At 40.7% G+C, this 23,502-nt stretch overlaps 1 protein-coding gene across 3 annotated transcripts in view; it reads right to left on the bottom strand.

The window, feature by feature from the left end:
- The window catches only part of CDH13 (cadherin 13), a 520,720-nt gene extending 500,182 nt beyond the window's left edge, over positions 1 to 20,538 (bottom strand). Inside the window, exon 1 of one of the 3 annotated variants that reach the window (XM_087740241.1) lies at positions 20,356 to 20,538. In XM_087740241.1, coding sequence (XP_087596367.1) covers positions 20,356 to 20,400 — 45 coding nt within the window. In that variant the 5' untranslated portion in view covers positions 20,401 to 20,538. The remainder of the gene's footprint in view (positions 1 to 20,355) is intronic. The other 2 variants (XM_009467298.2, XM_087740242.1) reach the window with 2 other exon arrangements.
- Positions 20,539 to 23,502: the final 2,964 nt, after the last annotated feature.

The following is a 23,502-nucleotide window of genomic DNA, read 5'->3' as shown; positions in this document are numbered from 1 at the left end:
ACCCTCACATGTAGCAGCAGAAGGTCCTCACCAAGTAAAGCAAATTACCACAACTTGAAGCTTGTAACAGAGCCCATTAGAGTCAAAGGCACTGTGAGAAAGTCCTCAAACTGTGTTCTAAACGAGGAGCAAGTTCACTTAAGTCAGTGAAATCCCCCTGGAATAACGGAGAGGGGAGGGAAGAAATACAAGTGCAGAGAGGCTCCAGCCTGATTTCATCAGTTAAACAGCTTATACTGGAGACAAGAATATATATATATATGTATTACTTCATAAACTTATTCTACCGTAAGTATATAATTTAGAGGAAAAAAAAAATGAGCAAACACCAGAAAGGAAAAAGGAGAAATAGTGAAGGAGATCAGCAAGAAATGATTGTTTATGACTTTAGATATCAAACCCTCAGTTAATATATACTAGTCTAGCTCTACTGAGGTCACAGTAGCCACACAATTTACACAGCTGAGCATCTGGCTCTAAATATTTAACTGTTCAAAATTCTAGTGTGCATTCTTGCGTGGCAGAGCTTCTCTGACTAATCACGCTAGAGGTAACCACATCTTAAGTGTGTAGTTCTAAATTGAGTAATATTACCATTAATAACAGTGCCTAATTAAGACATCTATAATGTTTTTAATGAGAAAAATTGAAAGTCCTTCTGGAATTTTTCCAGTCAAATTAATTCTGAGGACTTTAGACGTTATTACAAGTAATGTTACAGGAATGAAAATTAGGTCTAAATTAGGACCTGTCACTGTATTTAAAAGAAGGAGAAAAGAGGAAACACATTCCATTTCCCCCTTTATACACAATTCTCTGCTATAACATCACACCACAGGGGAAAATAAAAACACCATTTTGTAGTCTGCTCTAAATTGCTCTGCATATAGTTATGCCTGATGCATCTCTAAGGTCTGCACATATTTTAACACTTTGCTTTCAGGCTCTTTTTAAAGATCACATCAGTATTCTCATGGGAACAAGTATTTCCAGAATCTTTAAGTGACAACTCTTATGGCTTATACAGGCCCAAATCCTTTTGGTTATAAAATTCACATCATTTATGCTTGTCCAAATAAGAAATCCTCGATAAAGCTGCACGTTTAAGCAGGGAGCACTTGTGGTTAAAAATTATGAGATGCAGCCTGGTAAAACTGTACAGGAAAGAAAGAATCCACACGGTCCTGAACGATGCTCTTTAGGATAACAACCAGACACTTTAAAGGCTGCCAAACCTAGCAAGTCTTTATTTGTACTTCTAATAGGCCAGACTTTCAAACTACTCCATGCACATTTCTGGCTCACAGTTGCAGTTTCTTTATCGCTGCTTTCATTGTAAGAATTTAGCAAGTATAAACCCACAAGTCTACTATGCAGCTGGACTAGGTTACTTTGAAGATATAAAGACACTCAATCCTTGCTCTTCAAAACAGCTTGTTTGAACTCTTCCTTTCATACCAGTTATGTGAGTTTGAGTGTGTTCAAAAATACACACAGAGCAAGAGTCATGACTGTGTTCTGACTGGATTTTATATGCATATCTGAAACTCAGTTTAGAGGAACTTGAAGTAAAGCCCAAATGGAGCCCAATTTTTTTTTTTAAAAAAAAGTTCAGAAGCTTCAATCTTAAGGTGTGAATATACAAGAATAATAAGTTACAAACCAAGTATTACCTTTGGGAGTAAAAAAAGCCGTCGTAGCGTGACAAAACCCACAAAGCTTACCTTTGCTTTTGCCTGACCTATGTTGTGTATATGATCCTACATATATTCATACATACCTTCACATATGCATATATACACACAACATGTATATGCATACACATAGTATTCTCTTGATTGCAGTACTTAATGCCTTCACATTTCATCTCCCCTCTCCACCGTGAAATGTTTCTCTCCCTAGATCTTTCAGATTCCAAAAACCAAATTTGAATTCTGCAATTTGTTGTGCCTTAATAAACAGAAACACAACAGTGTGTGTTTCACATAGGTCAGCTAATTAGGTGGCTTGTCCTTGAGAGCACAGATTGCACAAAAGATTATTTTTTTTTTTTCTCAATACATTGTACTAACATTGAGGACATTGTCAGTGCTTAGATAACATTTTGAACGGGCTTACAGCTTACAATGATTAGAGTTATGAGAATAGCAAGGACATTCAAACACATGCATGTTCCCTAAAAGCTCAGGGAGGTTTACCCTATTTCAAATCATGGCTTTGTTTACAAAATGGTAGCTTATTTGAATTGTAAGGACTCCTCAGAGAAAGAAAATCTGATTTTTATCCTCTGTTAATACCGTAAGTATTAAAAGCAGAAAATAAACAACATACTTAACTGTTACTGATACTTAACAGACAAACATCTTGTATGTTTAGAAACCACATCACAATCATTGTTCTCAGGTATAATGCCAAAATGATGACAAAGTCTAAAAATCAATCATTTCTTTTCAAGGTCTTGCAATTCAAATGCTCCATGCCACCTGAAACATAGAAGTCTAAGAAAAAAGTGCTCGTATTGAACTACTATACACATATGGCTGCCATAAATGAAAATTCATATTTAAATTGTATCACTCATATTGGCCAATATTATTTTATTTCTTACCAAGTGTTTCACACACAGGAGTCTGATGAAATATTATTTAAATAACTAATTCTTAGCTATTAGGTTTAACCTCTAGTTTGACTCATCCTATCAAGAAACAAGAAGAATCCATTTGCAGTAGTCAGCTGCAAATTTCTTGATAGAACACTTCTAGCTAACGTTTTCACTGAGGACACTAAGATTGTTATATGATATTTCTGGGCTGCACAGGGTGCTACACAGAGAAGGGAGACCACCAACTTGGTCGCGTGAGGAAGTTTGGGCAGATAACACTTCTCACCGTTTCCTTCCCCAGACCATCTTAGAGTCAATTCCCATTGCAAACAATGGGAAAGAGTGACTTTGTGACAGTTTGAGCTGTCTGAGAAGAATTTAGTGTCTGCACCAATACTTCGTTAAAAGAGTTGTTGACTGAGCTCAGAGTAGGTAGATGATCACATTATTCCAATGAAGGAGAAAACTGTAGTAATTTATTCTTTCATGCAGAAAGAGAGAAGCATTCCTAGTAGACCACCTCCACTCTTTTCTTTGATCACAGTTAACTGCAGACAGCACACTGAAAGAATAGGAACCTAATTCTTTCAACAAGTTTAAAGCATGACAGAAACATGGATCCAGCAATTGCCACATGTGCTACTGAGTTGTTTGACATTGCATCTCTAAGAATACCTACAATTTCATTTCATAATTCCCTGAATGCCTTTGCACATTAACGCCTATGAGAATGACAAAGGAGGATGAACTTGAAATGAAGGACAGCCTGACAACTTCTGTGAGTCTGTGCAAGGCAGGGTCTATCCAGCAGTGGTGAAGAGCAGTGAGAGGACTCCATTGTCCACCTGCTAGGACTCACATGGATCCTCAAATAAAATACGCTTTTCAGTGTATGATTATCATGATGTAGAGGGCAAAGGGGATGAGTTATAGTAAATATAGAAGGAATAAGAGAACTTATTACAAGAGAAATCTTTCCTGCTTTTATTTTCAGATTTATAAGCACACAACTTGCTTTACATGCTCACAAGCAAGATTTAAGTTGCCAAGCAAAGAAAATGACAGAGTACTCCTGAAGAAGAAAAAAAAAAAAAAAAAAAGAAACCCAGATGGGAAAAAGAAAAATATTCTTAAAAACCCATTGATCCTAATCTTATTTTACTTTTAGTAAAGCATTGATGTCAACGATGTATTTCAGATTATTGAACATGAACAAAATGACAACAGTCAAGCTTCCCCTTCGGGTGAAGTCATTCTGTTAACTGCAATTCCCCAAGCGCACTAAAAATACATCTTCATTGTCACAAGAAGACTGCAACATATCTTTAAGACAAGGATTAAATGCTGGCAGTTAGATGCACTGCAGAAATACAGGGATGGATTTTTCATTAAGATACTAACTAGTTACTGTAATTAAAGTTTTAGTTCTAATAAACAGAGAGAGTCCAAGGCTTTTTCCAAGACTCCCCCTCAACAAGGCATGTTGCTCTGGGTTGTCGGCACCAGGGACAACATACACTGATGGATGATTTGGGGCTCCTGAGGTGTGACTGCATCCTATTTATTAAAGACTTCCTAGAGGACTTTGCACAAGCTGTTTTCTTGCTTTGTACTTTAGTTTTCCCTGGTCTTAAGTGATATTATCATCTAACTTCTCACAGAAGTCAGGAAAATAAAAAAAATAGAGGTATAGTGGCATACAGAAAGTGAGGTTCCTTCATTATGTAAGGTTATTTGTAGCCCGCAGTGATGCAATTCTGCCTTGAAAGATACATCCACCAGGTGTTCTTCACTATAATAAGTAGCTGTAAAAGGCAATTGAGAAGAGGCACTCTGAATACAGGTCATCTGTCTTTCCCCTGTATTTGCATTGCTCTCCAGCTAAGGGCTTGGCTTCATGCAATTCCCATGCAGCCCTGTATTCGCAAGAGGCAAGTGCCCCAACTTTAGCCAAATCACAAGAAGAGACAAGTGTCCAGCATCTCTTGAAACACAGCTCATCTGCTCAGAGCTATACTTTTAGTTATACCCTCAAAAGGACACAAGAGCTCATGGCTTAATTTCTCAGTCGTCTAAATGCTAGCATCTTTTGACTAAAAACTTGTTTCTGTCGGTTTTGTTGTTTTTTTGTTTGTTTGTTTGTTTTTTTTCATTTTTCAGTTTCTCCCGCTCTGAAGCCAACATATCAAAATCCATGATTGGCCTCCAGCAGCCCATAAAAATCTTACAGTAAATCCTGCAGCTGGAGAAATACTGCTGGTACTTTGCTGGATGCACTAGACAGCAAAAATAAATAAATGGCTAGCGTAAGAAAAAGTATTAACTGAGTTCCACAGAGCATTTAGAGATTTTTTTTTTTTTTACTTTTGGTTTCACTTGGTTCATAAAGCAATTGAAAGCTTTAAGTTCTCTGCAAAGCAGAGTTATTGTTCCCTGCTAGAAGACCCAGCTCTAGAGCAATTGGTCTGGGAGATATACTCAGAAACTCCAGAAGCCCTGGAGACCTCACTCCAGAACAGTCTGTCAGACAGTAACTGACTCCTCTCAAAGAAAACAGAGTTGCTTCTTTATGTTAGCATACTTTTTTTTTTTTTTTAATAGTACACTAGAGATTTCCCACCATTATGTTTCAAAGCCCTTTGCAGATGGGGAAAATGAGGCAGAGGCATGCTCATTAGATCTCAGGAATGTCTGGATAACAGAAGCTCATCTTTCTAGTCATTGTACACACAGAAGACACAGCCATGGGTCCCCAGACTGATGCTGCAACTCCGAGATCTTGACAGTAGCCAATTCACAGACAAATGTATTAAGGCTCCTCATTTCCAACATATTTCCTTTATGCATTACAAGCATAATACAGCATTGAACATGTCAAGGACTACTCTTGGTGGCCAACAAAAGGTTAATTCTTTCCAAAGTGCACTTACTCACAAGACCATTCTGACATTTCAGAAGTCAAGAGGAACTATTATTAGCTGCGCCTAATAATATTGCAAGTTCCCACCCATGGAATCTGTGTGCAATCCTCCATTGAATTGGCAGCCTTTGGCAGTATCACTGCCACATGATTTGAACCAGGCAAGTCTCAAACATTGCCATAGCACTGTGTAGCCAGCTTGAAAATATCTTCACTGCTCTAGGGAGACGACTGATCCCTTTGGAATTGGTTTTTGGAACTGTAAACTAATGAATCACTAACAGCTTTAAAGTAGACAAAATGTATTGCAACACAGCATGTAGTGCTGCAGAACTGAAGGAAATCTGTTTACAGTGCTTCAACAGACACTTGAAATCAAGATGCTCAAGAAGGATGAGGCTGTAAGAAAAAAAGCAAAGCACCAAGTGCTGTGAGAGCAGTTATCCCTACCAAGGCCAGCAGCCATTCCCTGGTGCCGGGGTGGGCACACTGACCCCCCGGCACGCTAACCAAGCACAGCAAGGCAACCCACAACTCAAGGGAGGGTATCTACATGGAAACAGGGCAAGGGACAGAGCAAGAAACAATTATCTCCTGGCCCTGCTGGTGCATGTACTTCAGTGCTAAGTCCAAAGATCAGAAGTTACTTCTGTCATTTAGAGACATTCACTGTCTACATCCCCCCCAGCCACAGCTGTCTGGAAACCTTGTCAGTAAGATTTATGCTATATTTGGTAATGGGACAAGGCTGACACCAAACTTTGTGTTCAAGCCAAAGGTCAGCCTTATGCACATGGCTGGTGGGAAAAGGCACTGCTTTACAGTTCAGATCTGTAACGAAGCAGCACAGTCTAAAAAGAGAAGTTAAAAAAAAAATCTCAAAGTCCACAAAGAGTTTGCTGGGCAAGGGAAAGGCCAAAGCTCAAAACTCTCCTCAACCTAAGGAGACTCAAAGCCACAGCTATTGCTTAAGAAAACTCCCTGTCCTACTTTTGTCCAGCCAAATCTAGGCTGTTATACACAACTAAGATGCCTTGGGCCAGAAGACAACCAAGCAAAAAGGAGCATAACTTTGAAGAGAACAGTTGAAACTTTGTCTGGAAAAAGATGGCAAGTTTGACGTACTAGTGCTGCTTATCCAGGGACTAGTTACATATTTTCCAGCAAAGAGTTACTAAATAAGACAGAATACCAAGGAATCCCTCCCTTCAAGGATGCTCTGTATCCATTAAACTGCAGTCACACTTTTTTGTCTCCCTCTTTTTAGGCTCCATGAGTACTACACACCTTCCAGTCTAGCAGCCCTGCTTCAGCAAGAAGCCTTGCCAATAGCACTGAACAAAACCAGAAAGATTTGTTTACAGGTGCTAAGGTAGCTAGTTGATCAGATTGTTCACCGATTCGCAACAAATGTATGGAAGAAGGGCAATTTAAAAAGACACACTGATTGTTATTTAAGCGGATTGCTCAAGATTTGCTATTAATGAAATTCATGTAACCACAGCCACAGGAGGTGACTACACAGTGAACCAGGAAATAAGAAAGTGGGATGAGAAGGGAAAAGTGTTTCTCCCTGCTGCACCGGACTTGGCCAGCATATGACAGGCATCAGGGCAGTACAAATAAATCAAGGAGGGACTATTGTTTACAGTTAAGCAGCTTCAGACCCAAAAAACATCCAAATTCCAGTGCACCAACTGCAAAGTAGTTTTAGAAATACCAAAAATAGTTGTAGCAATACCAGATCAGAGCCCTACCCCAGGTGCTGCATAGCCTTCCCTCCCTTCCCCAAAGAGGCTTAAGAAAAAAAATTTACCCTGATCACTTCATTCAAAACCTATCCCTACTCTCAGAGCTTGGCACAAAATTCTGCACACCGTGTACATCTCTAGCTTGCAGGCTGGGAGAGATGTACTATGTGTACTTCCTCTGCTTTTAAAGCAAAGGAATGTGCTCACAAACCAACAACAGTTTTATGAGGAAAAGGAGGGAGGATCTTCAGTTCCCATCATATTTGTAGCCATATTCAGAACCACACATATTCCCCAGCAGCAGTCATGACATGGGGAGTGGCAGTGTAACAGGCCTGGCATGCCCCTGACTCAGCCACACTGCTATTTAAAAACCCCAGCCCTTCTAGGAGGGGTTAACTCAGGGCAAGGCTGAACCCTGCAGCGAGCCCACTGCTGTGCTAACTGAACAGGGGTATTCACACTACATAGCACCCATGGAATTACTTGCTTTTTAAAGTTGCTCACAGCAGCTTTAAGAGGTGGCTGCATCCAAGCTAACTAATGCTGCAGCTAGCTTAGGATTTCAGCAGAAACTTTCCACGGGTACCTGAACCTTACTTCTGTATTGGTACTACTGATTTAGAGTGACAGTTTCAGTGGTACTTTACTCTTGAAATACAGACTCCTGCCCATCAGGCAAGTGAACCAAGACCAGCATGCCAATTATAAAAGCATAGCTTATCAAATGGTAAAGATTTTGGGATGCAGCAGACCTGAACTACAGGACAATCCCTTAACTAAAGAAATCAAAGCTGACTTGAACCTCTACTCCACTGTCGGGCCAACTCACACACACTGTCCTGGGAACAGCGGGTGTAAAACAGTAGGTCTCAGGCCTAGAAGCCTCTGTGCTACCCAGGCTCCCAAGGCAGAAATGAGAATGCTAGTTTGCTTGCAGTCATTACACATGTACAAGGAAAAACTGCAAAGTAACTGTTTTTCTATTTTTGTTTTCTTTTCAATGTTTTGAAAGGTCAAATGTATTTGCACTCTGCTGTGTTCTCTTTATCAGTGCTTAAACTCAAGCACTGCCAGATGAAATCACGAGTCATGCAAACACCCCAGAAATACAGTGTCAGAAGTGGATCCATCGTATATGAATTGTATGCTCAGTTGTCAGGGGAGGGTTGTTTCTGTTTAAAGTACAGAAGAACCTGCAGAAAACTAACAGCTAGTTTGCAAATGTGCCTGAGGCCAGGTTCTCCTCCCTTTAATCTTTGCTGTTCAGCTGGCCTCCAAGAGATGTCAGAAAACAAGAGAAAGAGGATAAGTCTGGGAAATTATATATTAGCAAAAGTGGTAGGGGGATGGGAAAATCACATAATATCTGACAAAACTTTGGAGTATTTGTCTCCTAAAAGCTGGCCCATAATACTCATTTCAGCAAGACATTGCCTAGCTTTTCCTGGTATCTGGCTTGCTTCATATTTATTGCTGGAAAGCCCTAAGAGAATAGTCCTTCCTCTAAGTTCTCTGGCCCCTTCCCACCTTTCCATTTTCTCCGGGACATACTGACTTCCACCGGCACGCAGTTAAAAAGTATGCTTGTGTTACACAGAGGCTGAATGGGAAACAACCTTTCCCATATACATAAAATCATTTTAGACAGTTAAAGAAGTGACACGCAAACAGTTTCAAAAGAAACTGCAATATGTTCTCCTGCAATGAAGGCTGGTTTGGCCTCACACCTTACACCCAGTTTGTCCTCTGTTCTCTCCTTTCCCATTCCCTCCCCAGCCAACTAGTCAATTAGGGGAAGGTACATTGTAAGTTTTATTTCATCTGTGCAGTAACAAGTTTCCCAAAGCATCAGTAGAATGCATTTAATGATCATGAACACAACAATGTCAAAGCAGCAGACAGAGATAAATATTGTCCATTAAGACATACAGCAAATGATAATAAAAAAAGTCCCACCAAAACATAAAATGTAGAAGAGAAGAGAGTTCTGTGGCTGGGCAGCTAATGAATACTTGAAACAGATACAGAGTTTTACAAAGGATTAAATTCCTAGGATTAAAAAAAAAGGATTAAATTCCTGCCTCTCGTAAACCAGCACGCTGGCACACACACAAACGTGCCTAAAGCAGAGTAAAGTAGTGCTGTTTCCTGATTCCAACAACTTCAGATCCAGACATGAGCAAGTGCTCTGCATATGGGCGTCAGCCTAAACTATCAGGTGAGATTGCATGTAAATGAAGATGTGGAAACCAAGCAGAATCAGACTAGATGCTGCACTCCATTCCTGTATACACCTGTTAACTGTATCACAAATATAAAAGGCTGCTTTCCAAATCCTAACAGCTACAAAAAGTTACAGGACATTGAATATCATTTGGTTTTTCTTTTTCCCTTGGTTTTGTTTTCCCTTCCATCTTTGTGTGTTAAGGTTTGATCTTCTTTCTTGTATTCCTCAGTCAGCTAAGGAAAGGGACAAGAAATTCAGCAGCTATGTCTGCATGTTTATTACTAAATAACTATCCCAGCACTTCTGGCTCTAAGAAATCACCAATTTAAAACCATTAATGGGGCAGCCAAATTAAATTCTCTTTTCCACATGTGCAGATAGACCTAGACTGCCTCAGGGGACTGAGGGGAAAAAGGAGTAGAGTAATATGAACATACCAAGAAATGCACAAGATTTGGGCCAGATGCACAAGTACTAACAGTACAACGCTTAGCGTTGCCTACCACATTAGGTAAGGGTTACAATTTAACACTGCACTAACTCGAGGCAATCTGCAGCTTACCCAGTGAAAATAACTAGGACCTATGTAAAATGCTAAAGGAACATGACTCCTTAAGTGTGTCTGGTTTTCCTCATGCTGCAGGAAAATCCCCATCATCTTCTCATCTATCACCAAAATAAAAACATCTATAAATACCAAGAACAGGGATGGACTTTCCAAAAGGGCCTGTTGAAGCCCATCTAACAAAAGCTAAAACATATTAGTAAAAAGTATTCATCCTTTCCCCCAACACTAGAAGTTCTGGAAGAAAGTTTGAATTAAAAAAAACAAAACTAAAAGCACTCAGACTTTCTGAATTTTTTTTCAGCAGATGAAGTGGAACAAAGAAAAAGTAATTTGAACAAGGAAATTACAGGAATGCTGATGCTTCCAGTCAGCCTGGAGGTAAGGCAGGGAGAACCACTTGTGCTGTGCATGATTGCTTTTTCTTCCTTCATATCCCAGCTAGACTCCACAAACACAGAGCATACAGAAATCAGAAGTCAAGAACAAGTTGGAAAAACCATTTTGTTCAGGTTCAACATGAGTTATAGCAGACAACCAAGTCATTTCCTATTTTAGCCAAACTCCTTCAGCCACCCATAATCAATGTTTAGTTCCCATGCACAGCAAGAAACAGATTCTGTGCTTGTGTGCCTTTGACTCATAAAGGAACAAAAGCTTTGAAAATTGTATGCTTGCGAAGCTAGCATAAGAAGATTGAATCGTCATTTCAGAGGGACATAACCAGACAGGAAGAGGCAGCTGTTCCACAAAGTCAGAGATTAACTTTCAGTAGTCCATACAAGCCTACAGATTCTCATGTTTTGGGCTTGTAACAAATGGTCTGTCCACATGCCATCATCCCCCCAGGAATTCAAACATTTAGGTGCATCTCACTAACAATGACACTTTAGGGCAGCAACATCACACTTCCAGAAGCTAGACATAGGAGTGAAACAGCCACAACCAGGCAGCTCATCTCGTACCAGAGGAGCCCAAGCTTTTGGTAGCCCTGCCTCCTCCAATCTGAGGAAAGGAAGGAAGATGGGAACCTTTATCAGTGAACAGACAGTGGGGGAAATATTCTGCCACTGAGACTACATCTTACATTGCAGTGGAAATATCCAGCACCTCTCCCCTACTCAAGCACTGGAAGCATAGTTGGTTGTATATTATTTGCCCGTCTTCTACCCCAAACTGTTTTGGTCTCAAATGCTGTGAGTATATATAGCACTGCCAGCCTCCTCCTCCTCGTCTGCTCCAACTGATCATTTTGCCAGCAGCCATCACAAACACCAGTTATAAGCAAGTACACTCCATTTTCTTTACACCTAAAAGAACTCTGTGCAGTTATGATTAGCTAAACATTTTCTCTTCTTAGTTTCCTCTATATGCAAAATACTAGCTGCATAGAGATAGGCAGTTCTTTGGCAAATCATAACTAATTGTTATTGAAAGTAGAGCAGCATTATTAAAATAGTACTACATACACCAGCTTCTGATTGGCCTAAAGACTGAATTTATTCTGGGCTCCCTCCAATCAGAATTAATCTTTCTATAGTACAATGAACTGTCACTACTGAATCAACACCAGCAGCGAAAGTGACAGCAGCTTACATCATTACTCAACTAAGATAATAGAACTAAAGTCATTGAAACAGGCAGATGTTGGAGGCTGTCTCCCATTTCAGAATAATGTTCCTGTCGTAGCTCAGCATTTATTTTAGGGAAGCAAGGATAAATTCATTATCATTTGCAGGGTGTTGAGATAGAGCAGTCATAGAAGCCATGTAAGCCTCCCAATATGTACACAGCAGAAATGCACATGGCATTGATACTAACCATCCTTCACCTAGATAACGCAAAGCAGGGCAATGCAATCAATCCACGTCCACTGGAGACCTGCTCCCATATTAGTGCGAGCAACAGTGTTTTGCTATTGCAAACTCAGAAAAACTGAAGTTGAGAGATGTGCAAGACCAGAAGTCATTTCCACAAGGTGCAAAATTTTCATGATTTATTCCCAGCATCCTTACCTTATTTCCTGGTAACACACTGTATCCAAAATTATCATCTAAAGAGCTGTTGTTTTGTCAGATGCCAATAACCAACATCCTCACTGCACAGAATGCCACACTTCTGCATTGATAACTAAACTGCATAGATCCAACAATTAGGGAAAACTATTGGTGACATTAAAAACCTGGAGATTGTATTCTTCTTTATAATTTTTAAATGAGATCTTTCAATTAAAAACATTAGAAGAAAATAATAAATCCGAAAATAGAAGCAAATGTCAGATCCTTTTCTATTTCTGAACAGTAGCGTAACTGGGTGCAAAAAGGTGTACTTCCCATTACTGCTAGGTTTTAATGACCACCCTTACATCTTTGTCCCACTGAATAATGTCTCCTGCAATGATATTGCCACATATTAAGCAAAGGTGATCAAATATGGGCCTAACTACTTCAGTGTTCAGGTCAGAGCTGTACATCAGTAAATTAATAGGATTATCGATATTCATAAATCAAGATTTATAGAGTTCAGAGTCCAGTTAGTTCAATCAGATCATGAATTATGAAAACAAAAGACATTTTGGAAAAGAATAAAACCACTTAGCCTGACACACAATACAACCTCCAGGTAGCAGGCTAATACAAACGCCCAGAAATTAAAAGTGATTTTTATGCATTGTCCTATTTTAATTTAATTCTCATTTATCTTTACCCACAGGTTTTTCATTTTGCATTTCACCTGAATAAGGATGGTAGATAATATCCATGACTTCCTGGAACTTATGACTTCCTTGCACTTGCAAGACCAGTTATCTTATCTTGGCAGAAGGTCAAACTGAACACCTTTCAGTTTGGCCAGTTATCTAACTGTACTGAACAGCTCAAACCTGCAGTTGAGATTGCCGTTCCTGCTGTGTAGCACAGCTGGAGTTGCTCAGCTTCCGCTGACAGAGCTCTGAAACAATGGGTTTAATGGGGAGGGAAATGCCCATCCGATTCTAAAGGCTAATTCCATCTCTTTTCACTTAGGGAGCCAAGTACCAGATGCTCTGGATTTCCTGCTTTGTCAACTATAGAGCAGTGCTACGTTCAGCTCTCACGTTTTGATATAGCTGTTTGTTGTCTGATAAAACGTGGTTCCCCAGAGAAAACAGAGGGCTGTCCCTAGAGAAATGTACAAATGCACCTTATTTGGCAGTAGGGGAACTCAAAGCCAGCAAGTTTGTCTATGGGAAAATGCAAGATCTTGGGAACACTGTTCTGAGCATTTTCTCTGTTCCCAAGCGGTTACCAACAGTTAGCTCAAAGTTACAATGTAATAGACACACTTCAAAGACCATCTTACATCAAGAAAACTATAATAGGCTGGGGAAGGGGCAACTTTACATGATTTCCCCCCTTTTTCTTGTATGCTGTCTATACAAGCTATGGATCATACTCCTAATTCATGCATACAGGGATAGCTCCCCAGTGGATCCAGATGAATTTACAGCAGCGTGGAATTTCTGCCTTCATACAGTGACTCCATGGACAGCTGCCAGCTTTTCTTTTACTCTTATGGTTTCAAAATCCCCTATGTTTGACTCTGAGATTCTTCTTTAAAGACAGTTTGCACAGAAACCCTTCTTGCAATACCAAGTTATACCAAGACAATGAAAAGAAATGGATTAAGTGTCTATAAAGTAGATGAGCCGATTATCAGCGTGATAAGTATGTTGTAACATGCTTTTTTGCTCCATAGCAATTCAAACAAAACTCAATGTGCTACAGTTTTATGGATTGATTTGAAGCAATATGACAAGTTATTCATCCTCTTTCTACCTCTGCCACAGATGTGTTACTGTCCATGTGGCAGATAGCCATTAACGTATAGAATCAGTACTCCCCTGGCTGTGTTTCCAGCCAAGCTTGCCAACTTTGCCCTGGATCAGATAATGAGCACTCACATTTAACATAGCTCAGGAGAGGAAAAGGGGGTAACCTTCAACAGTAGTCTTCAGCACACTAGTAGTAAAAGCTGAGAAAAGCTTACAGGTATAGATATTTGCAAGTCAGCATCTCTTATATCCTAAATTCAAGTAGTATGTATACATATTTCTTTGCATACAGCCATATTAACAGTGCCGTGACAACTTAATGGCCTAGAACCCCTGGTTTTCAGCATTTTGAGTCTTTGTTCCACACAAGTACCACGAGGTCCATCTGCCATATTACTCATTCACCAAAAACTTCTTCAGACTTTTAGAAACCCGCTTTCTGTCTGTACTCCTATTAACACAGCCTTCATACACACAAGAATTATTTGCTCTTCATTACATACCAGACTGAAAAGTCCTTGGGAATTAAATATTAGCTTTTAGAAATACATACACTGCCATTACTAATAAGGAATTAAACATTCGTTGTTCACAGCAAGAGAACAAAAAAGAGTTTAGACAGAGAGATAGCTGTTAAGGTTTGTTTTTTTTAAAAACATTATAGTTTTGGGAGTAGAACCTTTATGAAATGGAGTCTGAAGAACCTTAGGCAATAAAAACATTCATTCTAGAGAGTTGCATATGGGTGCCCAATTTTGAGACACTTCAAAAAGCTTGAAGGTGGATGTTCAGCTCCCTAAAAACAAGGCCCATAAAGATACCGAATTAGACATCCATACATGGATATTCATAGATACCAGAAGTTATTTAAACACCTTAATCAGCTTTTCCAAGTGGTGAGAGATACTGCTAAACTGCTGTGTGCTGAAAAGATTCACCCCACCCCTCTCAATAGCTTATTTATTTTAGTCTGTTCTTAGAACTGTTTTAACCAGCTCCATCAAACCAAATCTTAAATTCCTCCTTTTTACTTTAGCCAAGAAAATGAATGGTGCCTAACAGTAGAATACTGGATAAGTTAGTAGTGGAATGAGTTCCCTTCATACAAAATAGTGAGGCTTTCAAAGAATTAGATTCTTCTGTTTGACAGAGAATACAGTCCACATCACAACACTTAAAAAAAAAAGCAGCAGGCAAGTTTCCAAGACCTTTGAATAATGAAACAGTGGTTAATAAAGCAAGTCTTATTTTTCACTCCTCTTTGGCATTTAATATCCTACTGATTTGTATACACTAACATTGTGCTCGCTGCAGGACACATGAAGCAACAGAAAAACAGTCTCCCATCTGGGCTGGTCCCATCCATCTGGTGATTAGGGCAGGGCACAGTGCAACCATATGGCCATGATCAAGAACCCACTAATATCATCCAGAGTTAACTGGGAAGAGCTATAGCCCACTTAGTCTCCTAAGGATGATAAATCCCTCTCATTCTGTCTCTCCTCCCCAGTGGACATGGTAGATTTGTCTTTTTGCCTGCACAGATGAAGCTTTGCTGGTTAGAATACTAGTGATACACAAAAAAGTGAATTTGGTGCTTGCATCTGTCAAAGACGGAATGAAGAAATTATTTCCATGAAACAATTAAAAAACCCATTAACTTCACATTTCTGCCTCAAGCCCCAAATGAAGCCTCCCTCCTCCTGAAAGGCTTATGCTGGCATAGGAACTTTGAAACCTGAGGCCACAATCCTGCCACACAGCACATGGGTACAAGCCAGCAGCTGAAGATAAGAGACTTGACTCCAGCAGTGATGCAGGAAGAGTCTAACAGTAACAGCTCTGTTATCTAGCCTGCCCTTACATGTTAATAGAATGGGAAGAGCCTATTTATCTAACAACACACAGGAAGAAAATGAAAGGCAGAACTTCACATCTTCTTGAACGGGCACCACTGTTGCTATCTACATAGTTCTAATAGTTCCTGTTGCACTGGTGTACCGAGATACCTTTTAGAAATACTCATTTCCTAGCTGACAAGTCACTAAAAATGAAGTCTGTAACCCCCAATGGATCATAGCACAAAGATATTACATATGCTAGAATAACCTTTTTTCATTTTTGATCATCAGAAACAGAAACCAGGTCCTAATATATTGCCTGAGCTACATCTTAAATTGAAAGACAGAGCCTCAAGTGGTACACAACAAAGTGAGTTTAATTGTAATGCCATAACTCTAGCAGCATTTTCATGACCAGTTTCCACTCATCTATTGCAACAAATCCCCCTTGCTTAGCAGTAAGGAGTCTGGTCAGGTCCTGTGTAAGAATATCTTTAAAAGGTTAGAGCTGTTGCCTAAAGTCATACTAATTCACCAGGGGCCAACCTTCCCTCCAAGGCAACATTTGACAAATAGCACAGCACGACTGCTGGAATGGCTCTGTGTTTTGGGAGACACCATCTTTTGAATGAGATATGCAAGTGGAAGATCTTTTTGACTACATAACCAAAAATGATGGCCTGAAACTGTCAGGAGCGTCAGCCTGCTCACAAAATGTGCATCAGTACAAATAATTATAGGCAATAATGGGCAATTGAGTTTCTCTAAGATTTTTAAGGCACTTTTACAACTCGGATATAGCACAAGAGATATAAGATGTTATCCTCTAGAATTCTCAAATAATAAGCAGTCTTAAACAAAATAATACCTACAGCAACATGATACAACATGGAAATGCTTGGTCAGAATTTGAGCATAATCTTATAATATTATATCAACAGACTTTGTGTGAGCAAGATTTTTCTTTTTTCCTGAAGCTGATAAATTTCTTTTAATACATGGGTGCTGACTTTCAAGCTGTGCATGGAGCCCTCTTCTGGAGAAATTTGAAAAAATAAAAGCTTAAGAATGCAGCAGTGTGAGTTATGCATTTGGGAAAAGAGTTTTAGGACTAATTTTCTCTCTTCACTATAATGACAAGCTTGTGAATTCTAAACTTTTTTCCAATTGACCTAGCTACAGCCCAGTGGAACGTGACAGTTATTGTTAAAGCTATCAAAAAACATTTTTCCTTATCTTGCAAGCTTTACTTACAAATTTAGTGTTAATACATCTGTCTGCATGCATAACATACAAAAGCAAGCCTGTGAACACCTTTTGTTTTAAAACAAATATTTTGTGTATAGGCCTTAGAAAATATCCTTTGGGAAAAACGTAAAAACCTCTCCAATAGATTTCAAAATCTGTATGTATTTACTGCTTACTGTACACTGTACAGTGAACTACACAAACTATCAGAGTACACTTAGTTTTTATTGCCAGCTTCAGATCGATAAAGCTGTATAGTATAGATGTGCTTTGTAGTTTTAAAGGTGATCCTGAATTAAAGAATTACTTGAAACATATCTTCCTCAGCTATTTCAGCTAATGTTCAGTTTTCCTTTTGGTGAAAACAGGACAAACAGTTGGTAGTAGTGTAGACCAAATCTTTGCAAAAGAAAAAATACATTTATCACCCACCTGTTTACCACCACTTTTACAAACATACTTAATGGGCTGAAAAAGCAATTCCCCATCCTCATCCTTTTAATGCCTCAAAAAGGCAAGTTTTTTTATATTTAACAAATGCAGTTGAATTAGATGCAGACCAAGAAAACACAAAACCAAAGTTACTACTTTTAGAAATGATCTTTTAGTTAAAAATAAACCTTTTTCAGTTCATGTTGTTATGAATAAGAATTTCCTCAAGCTTTTTTCTACACTGTAAACTTTGCTATCATTACTTTGAAATGAAGTTATTCCTATCTTCTAATTCCACAGAAAGTATTACATTACTAGATTGGTATTGCTTAGAAATCATTTTATCAAAATTGAGCTTTGCAGGTTCCACTAGCATTGTATTATATGAGGCATTATTGCTAAGGGAGGAAAAAAAGAAAACTTATGAAAAAAATCTCAAAATGTGTTACAACCACTACACAGCCAGATGGCTGCATTTGTTCAATATGTTGTTTCTCACATTCTTCTGTTTACTTTTCCTGTCATATGAAAGTTGTGCATGTGGTGTGTCAAAGAGAAAAGCCAAACAGCATTTCAGTAATTCCCTTTTCCTTCCCTAGCATGCTATCACCTTCAGTTCATACTTTAACCTGCCAATACTCAACACCCTTGTACCTGAAGACAGATTTATGTACACTTCCTTATTATAGTCTAATTCATTCCCTAATTCATTAACTCTTAGACATGATCTACAAAGTAAACTTGGAGATGTGTTAAATCACCAGGTAGAGACATTGCCAGATAAAGCTACATGTGCTAATATAGAAGGTGGGGTGCAGTTTAAACACTCAAATACAAAGCAATTCTAAAGCACCATAAGCTCAGCCCTGCAGCGTACTTGAACTCATCTCAGCCCAGCAAGAGAAGAAACTCTGAAATATCGTTGAAAGTTATCAATAAAGTGCACAGTTGTTTTCAGAATCAGGTGTTCTGCACCTTGTCAGATTTTTAGTAGTTACTGATGTTAAAAAAAAAGTCAGCTATGTGGTTTAATAGGCCTTAGAAGTCTGTCCTCCTCTATCATATACACACTGCTTTTCCTACAAGGGACTGCTAAAGAAAATCCAGACTCAAACTGATTAATTCAGTAGTGTGCTAAAGATGGACAAATAAGGACTGAAAACAGAGAAAGCCAAGCAAACTGCAGTCCAGATGGCAGGTCTCAAGCCCAAGGCAAGGGAGCACCCACTCAGTATATCCACAGGTTACCTTTACATCATCTGTGCCCTCTCCCCCCAGCTCCTCTGCTCCCTGAGCATTGCCTCCCACTGGCAGCTTTGCCAGCCCAGCTGCCTGCCCAGGCTGGATCTCAGCCCCCTTTGACAACTTCTCCTCCCCAGGAGCCCTCTGGGCATCCCCAGCCCACCAGAGAGCTGTTCAGCCCTCCCCAGGAGCAGCAGCTTGCCCACTCGCTGCAGCCAGCCTCAGCAGAGCTGGCGAGCTGCCCGCTGGCCAGCCCTCCTACACAGTCCACAGAGCCTCAGCCCAAGCTGTTAGGAAGGCCCTGCAAGAAACTCTGCGTATATCCCCAGCACATGCTGCTCTGGCTCCTCAAACTCATCCTTCACCAGTGCATTCAGACACCATACCTATGGCCCAAAGCAGCTGCTTTCATTTGTTACACTCCCTGAAGCAGGATTGTTATCCTGAACCCACCCAAATGCCTATGTGCTTGCTCACGAGTCCCCAGTCACCGAGCCTCCTGCTGTCCCATAACTTCAGCCACCCACGTTAATGCTTTTACTCCTTATCAGGGTAAGCCAGGACCCAAATATCCTAGCCGCGATCCAGAGCATATATGCATTCAGTTCACCCTACTGCTTCCTACTCACACACTCTTGATGTATCTCCTCTCAGCAATAAAGCTCTGCCAACAGTGATCCCTCACCATTTTCCTCCTTATCATCCTGTTTTGAAAAAGCAGACTAAATGCCAGCTGGAGATTGCAATTACACAAACACAAGTGCACAGACTCAGCGTCCCGAGCACTAGTTTGACACTCTAAAACCTACCAACCCCCTAAGGGTTAACAAAACCACTCGATCGCAAGTCAAAAAGGAATTAACTTTTATCTCTACTCAGAGCACAGGACACCAGTGCCACTGTCACTAAACGCAAGAGTTTACAGAGCTCCTAAGACAAAAGAAGGAAGGATGCATTTAAGCTGATCAACAACAAAGGATTTCCAAACCTCCCCAGAGCTTTCAAAAAGTGAGCCCTGTAAGAGCAGCAAGAGGCAAAGAGAGCAACCAGAAGCTATTGAGAAGTCAAAGCCCAGCGAGTCCCCTTGCTTTGACAGACAGCAGCAGCAGCTTTAGCAGCTCCGTGTTTTTAAGGCTGGGTGTTTTTTCCTCCGCTTTCTGGCAGAGGGGGATCAATTACGTTTAATAAGAGAAAGGCTACATAGCAAGTCACTAACAGAGTATTACACATCTATCAAGAGAGCACGGGGAAGGGAACCTTTTGCAAGGTCTGATTTTATTTTTCCTCCATATTCCTCCTCCTTTTTTTTTTTTTTAAAAAGCAATAAATAATGTGAGCTGCCTATAAGCCTACTACCCGGCAAAAGCCACAGAGAAAAGAGGCAAATCAAAGTTGCAGCATTTGATATGACAGAAAATACTGCTGCTGCAGCTGCTACCGAGACACTTGAAAGATTCCCCCACCACCCTTCCTGAAGGGAAACAAAAAATGCTATATATCACACAGCAAATTTGTTGTAATTGTAAATCAAGGAACTATAAGATTCTACATTCCTAGCAACTGGCTTATAGCAGAGATCTTCATCTTTCAACAGTAATTCAAGCAGTGTATAATTACTCAGAAATCAGACCTGAATTACAAATACTTTCAAACCCAAATGCACAAGAAAAGGAAGATGAAAGAAAGCAAGGAAAAAAACCACACATTTCTTACCTGGGACAGCAGAAAGGACAGAGTAAGTTGAGTTTTGTGCTGCATTTTGCCAGACTAGAAGGTACCAGAGGCTTTTTCATTCATGCACTCGGCTGCACTGAGCATATTTTCACTGTGAAACAGCCTTTGAGAAGAGACTCTGCCTTGAGAGCCAGCCAACTTCCCAAATAGATCAGCAGCATCATCACTAAAGCATTGGATAGAGTCTGATGACCAGAACCAATGGCTTTACAAGGATGATTTCTTCACAAAGCATCCCCATTTTGCATCACACATATTGGGCAAGCACCTCTCACAAACACAGCACCTTTAGAAAGCATTTTGGTTTGGTGTATTTGTGTGTTTAGTTTCAGTCTAACAAATCATGCCTTACAGATCTCAATAGTATTTTCCCTTTTAGAGAATGGAATTGCACAGAAAGAAATAAGAGCAAATCTGAGCACCGCTGCAAAGAGGTGCTCTTTATTAAGATGTTAATAAGGTATGCTTTATTTTCAATAAATCAAAAAAATGACCACTGCAGTTTTAGTTACTCTCAAGCCTTAGAAGAAGAACAGGGTGAAATTTTTCAGTGCAGCAGAAATACAGATAATATTTTGTGTTTTCCCCTCAATCTCACAAATCACAATGAAGACAGATCAATTCTAGCCTGCAGAAAATAATCCATCATAAGGCAATAGATTTTATTAACTGCTCAGGTAATGGCAGAACTGGCTTTTGATTCAATGAACTTGAATCTAGGACAAAGTTTCAAAGGTGCATGCCCTTCAATTACAAAAACTTTCCCTGTTTGGAAGAGGGGACTTGATGTTTCAAGAACCTGCTTTCTCTGGATTGGTTACATTGCAACCCAGCAAATAATACCAGGCAGATCGACCAAAGATTATGAATGAATTCCCCCATCTGTATTTCCAGCCCCACCTCTCTTGCCACTCCCCATTATCACAACAGTCCAGTCCTTTTTTGACTTGTCTTCTTGCAGTCACCAGGGTTATTTAGCAATACCCTTCCCCCATTTTCAGTAGGGTCAAAAGTCTCCTCAACTCTTGTGACTGATACTTTTCCCTTACTTGCTCATCCAGCAGAGCCAGCTGCCACCACTTTCTGCTCTGCCCCACCACAGGTGGCTGCTGCACCAGTGGAGATGAGCAGAGACATGAGGAAGGGAAAGCTGGCAGGCAGACAGGAAGGGATACGCATTCAAAGGAGCTGCCAACCACTTTGAGTTCCCCAGCATCAGCTTCCTGCTGTGAATAATATTTGATAGCGTCCCCAACCACTGCTAGTCTACTGCTCACATCTTCCTTTATTTACACACTGGACCAAAACTGAGCGAAAACACTATCCTTCCAAGTCTAAGCCCTCACATGCAGCAACAACTCTGCTCCAGTACCTTCATCACATATGAGTATAAATTAGCACTCGAGATGGATCGGGATTCAAACCAAATCCAGCAGGAACTACCAGTAGCAATTATAATGCTCTATGTAACTGCAAAAGGTTCACCACTTACACATAAAAAAAAAAGCAGGTAGGTTGCTTTCTTTTTCATCTTTTTTTCAGGCAGAAAGCTAGCTTAACAAAAAATCTTAGAGCTCTTTATGATTAAAAATAAGTGAGTGACCATCTCCCCTTGCTCCTTCAGGGTCCCAGCGTTCCACCAACTGTAAGTCCCAGCCTCAAGAAAAGCACCTCAGAAGTTTATAAACAAGGCTGTGGGGTTTCCATAGGGCATAGCCTACAGACAGCAGCACCAGCCGTACCACAGCATGCACAGCCTTTGTATGGGAGCGCTGGGATTTGAACAGTCTCTTAAACCCCACAAACAGAGGCCAAAGAGCTGAGCAAGTTACCAGACCAACCAGAAGTAGGTGGTGGCTGAAAGAAACAAAGGCATATCTGCATCCTGTTTCACAGGAAAGGCACTCATTAAAAAAAAAAAAAAAAAAAAAAAATCAAGTCATGGGGTAGATGATTCACTCCAAAATAATGCTTGCAGTAACATGAGATTTGAGCCAACATGAGCAGTTAATTTCTGCACAAGACACGGCATGGCTACGGGGCCACCCCACAAAGGGAGCAGAGAGGGGAAGGAGGAGTTTGAGGTCTTTCCTAGTTCCCACAGCCACGAAGAGCAGGGCTGGGCCTGCGGCCATGGCCTCCTTCCTCACCACAGAGGGGCCAGCCATCACAGCAAGGTCCGCGGCAGGGCTAGCTTCCCTGAGGGGCCCCATCCAGGCCTCCAGCCCTTCAGAGCCAAAAGCAACCACATACCACCCCCCCCTTTGCCTCCCAAAACAGCAACTACCCTCTAATAACAATGAAAAAGAGCATTGTTTAAAAAAAAAAACCAACTAATTCACTAACCTTTTCCCTCCAGTCCCACACAGCCTGTTCCTCCTGCTACAGCCTGTCCCTCTTGCCTTGGCCCCCTGCTCACAGCTGCTCCTATTTGACCCCTGAAGGGGTAATTAACTGCTCCTGGAGTGGCAATTAATAGCTCCCAGGGTTTAACCCTTCACAAGCTGCTGCCAAGCCTAGGCCTAGCATGGCACACCGGTATGAGGCAGCCATGTCCTTCCCCAGTGCTCACCCACCCAGGGCCTGGCCGCCTCTGGGAAATGGCCTTTTTGGCACTGCTCACGTGAGGTAAAATCCAGTGCACAGCAGCCCTGGGTGCTGAGGGGGGGTTAACTGGGTTTAACTGGGGCCTCCAGCAGCTGGAGGTGGACAGCTGCTGCAAATCAGCCCCTGAGGCCCAGGACAAGTGTTTGGCCCCTTGCAGGTGGGCTCCCAGCAGGGCTGTATCTTCTGGAGTCAGGAGCAGAGTCTTCTCCGCTAATTAGATTATTAATGAAAAGCTGGTATGGTCTTAATTAGAAATTAAGAGTTGATTCCTCAGTCTTTCTCAGCCTTAGGTGACAGGAGGAGGTTCAAACTCTGTAAAACATATCTGAGGAGCAGGCCGGGAGGCAAGGCTCCAGGTGATGGAGGATGGTTGCTTTCTAATCCCTCCCCTTGAAGCAATTTTACTGCAGAAATGAAACATGAAGTTTTGGGGCTATGGAGTGACAGTAACAGAAATAACAGCCTCGGGTTTAGGCCATGGTCAGAGGAGAGGCTCCAGGGTTCAAGCCTTCCCTTTTA

The sequence above is a fragment of the Nipponia nippon genome, unplaced genomic scaffold, assembly GCF_047370975.1.
Source record: "Nipponia nippon isolate SJK-2023a ecotype South Korea unplaced genomic scaffold, ASM4737097v1 scaffold_7, whole genome shotgun sequence".
Taxonomy (NCBI): domain Eukaryota; kingdom Metazoa; phylum Chordata; class Aves; order Pelecaniformes; family Threskiornithidae; genus Nipponia; species Nipponia nippon.
This window is presented reverse-complemented; position numbering and strand designations above follow the sequence as displayed.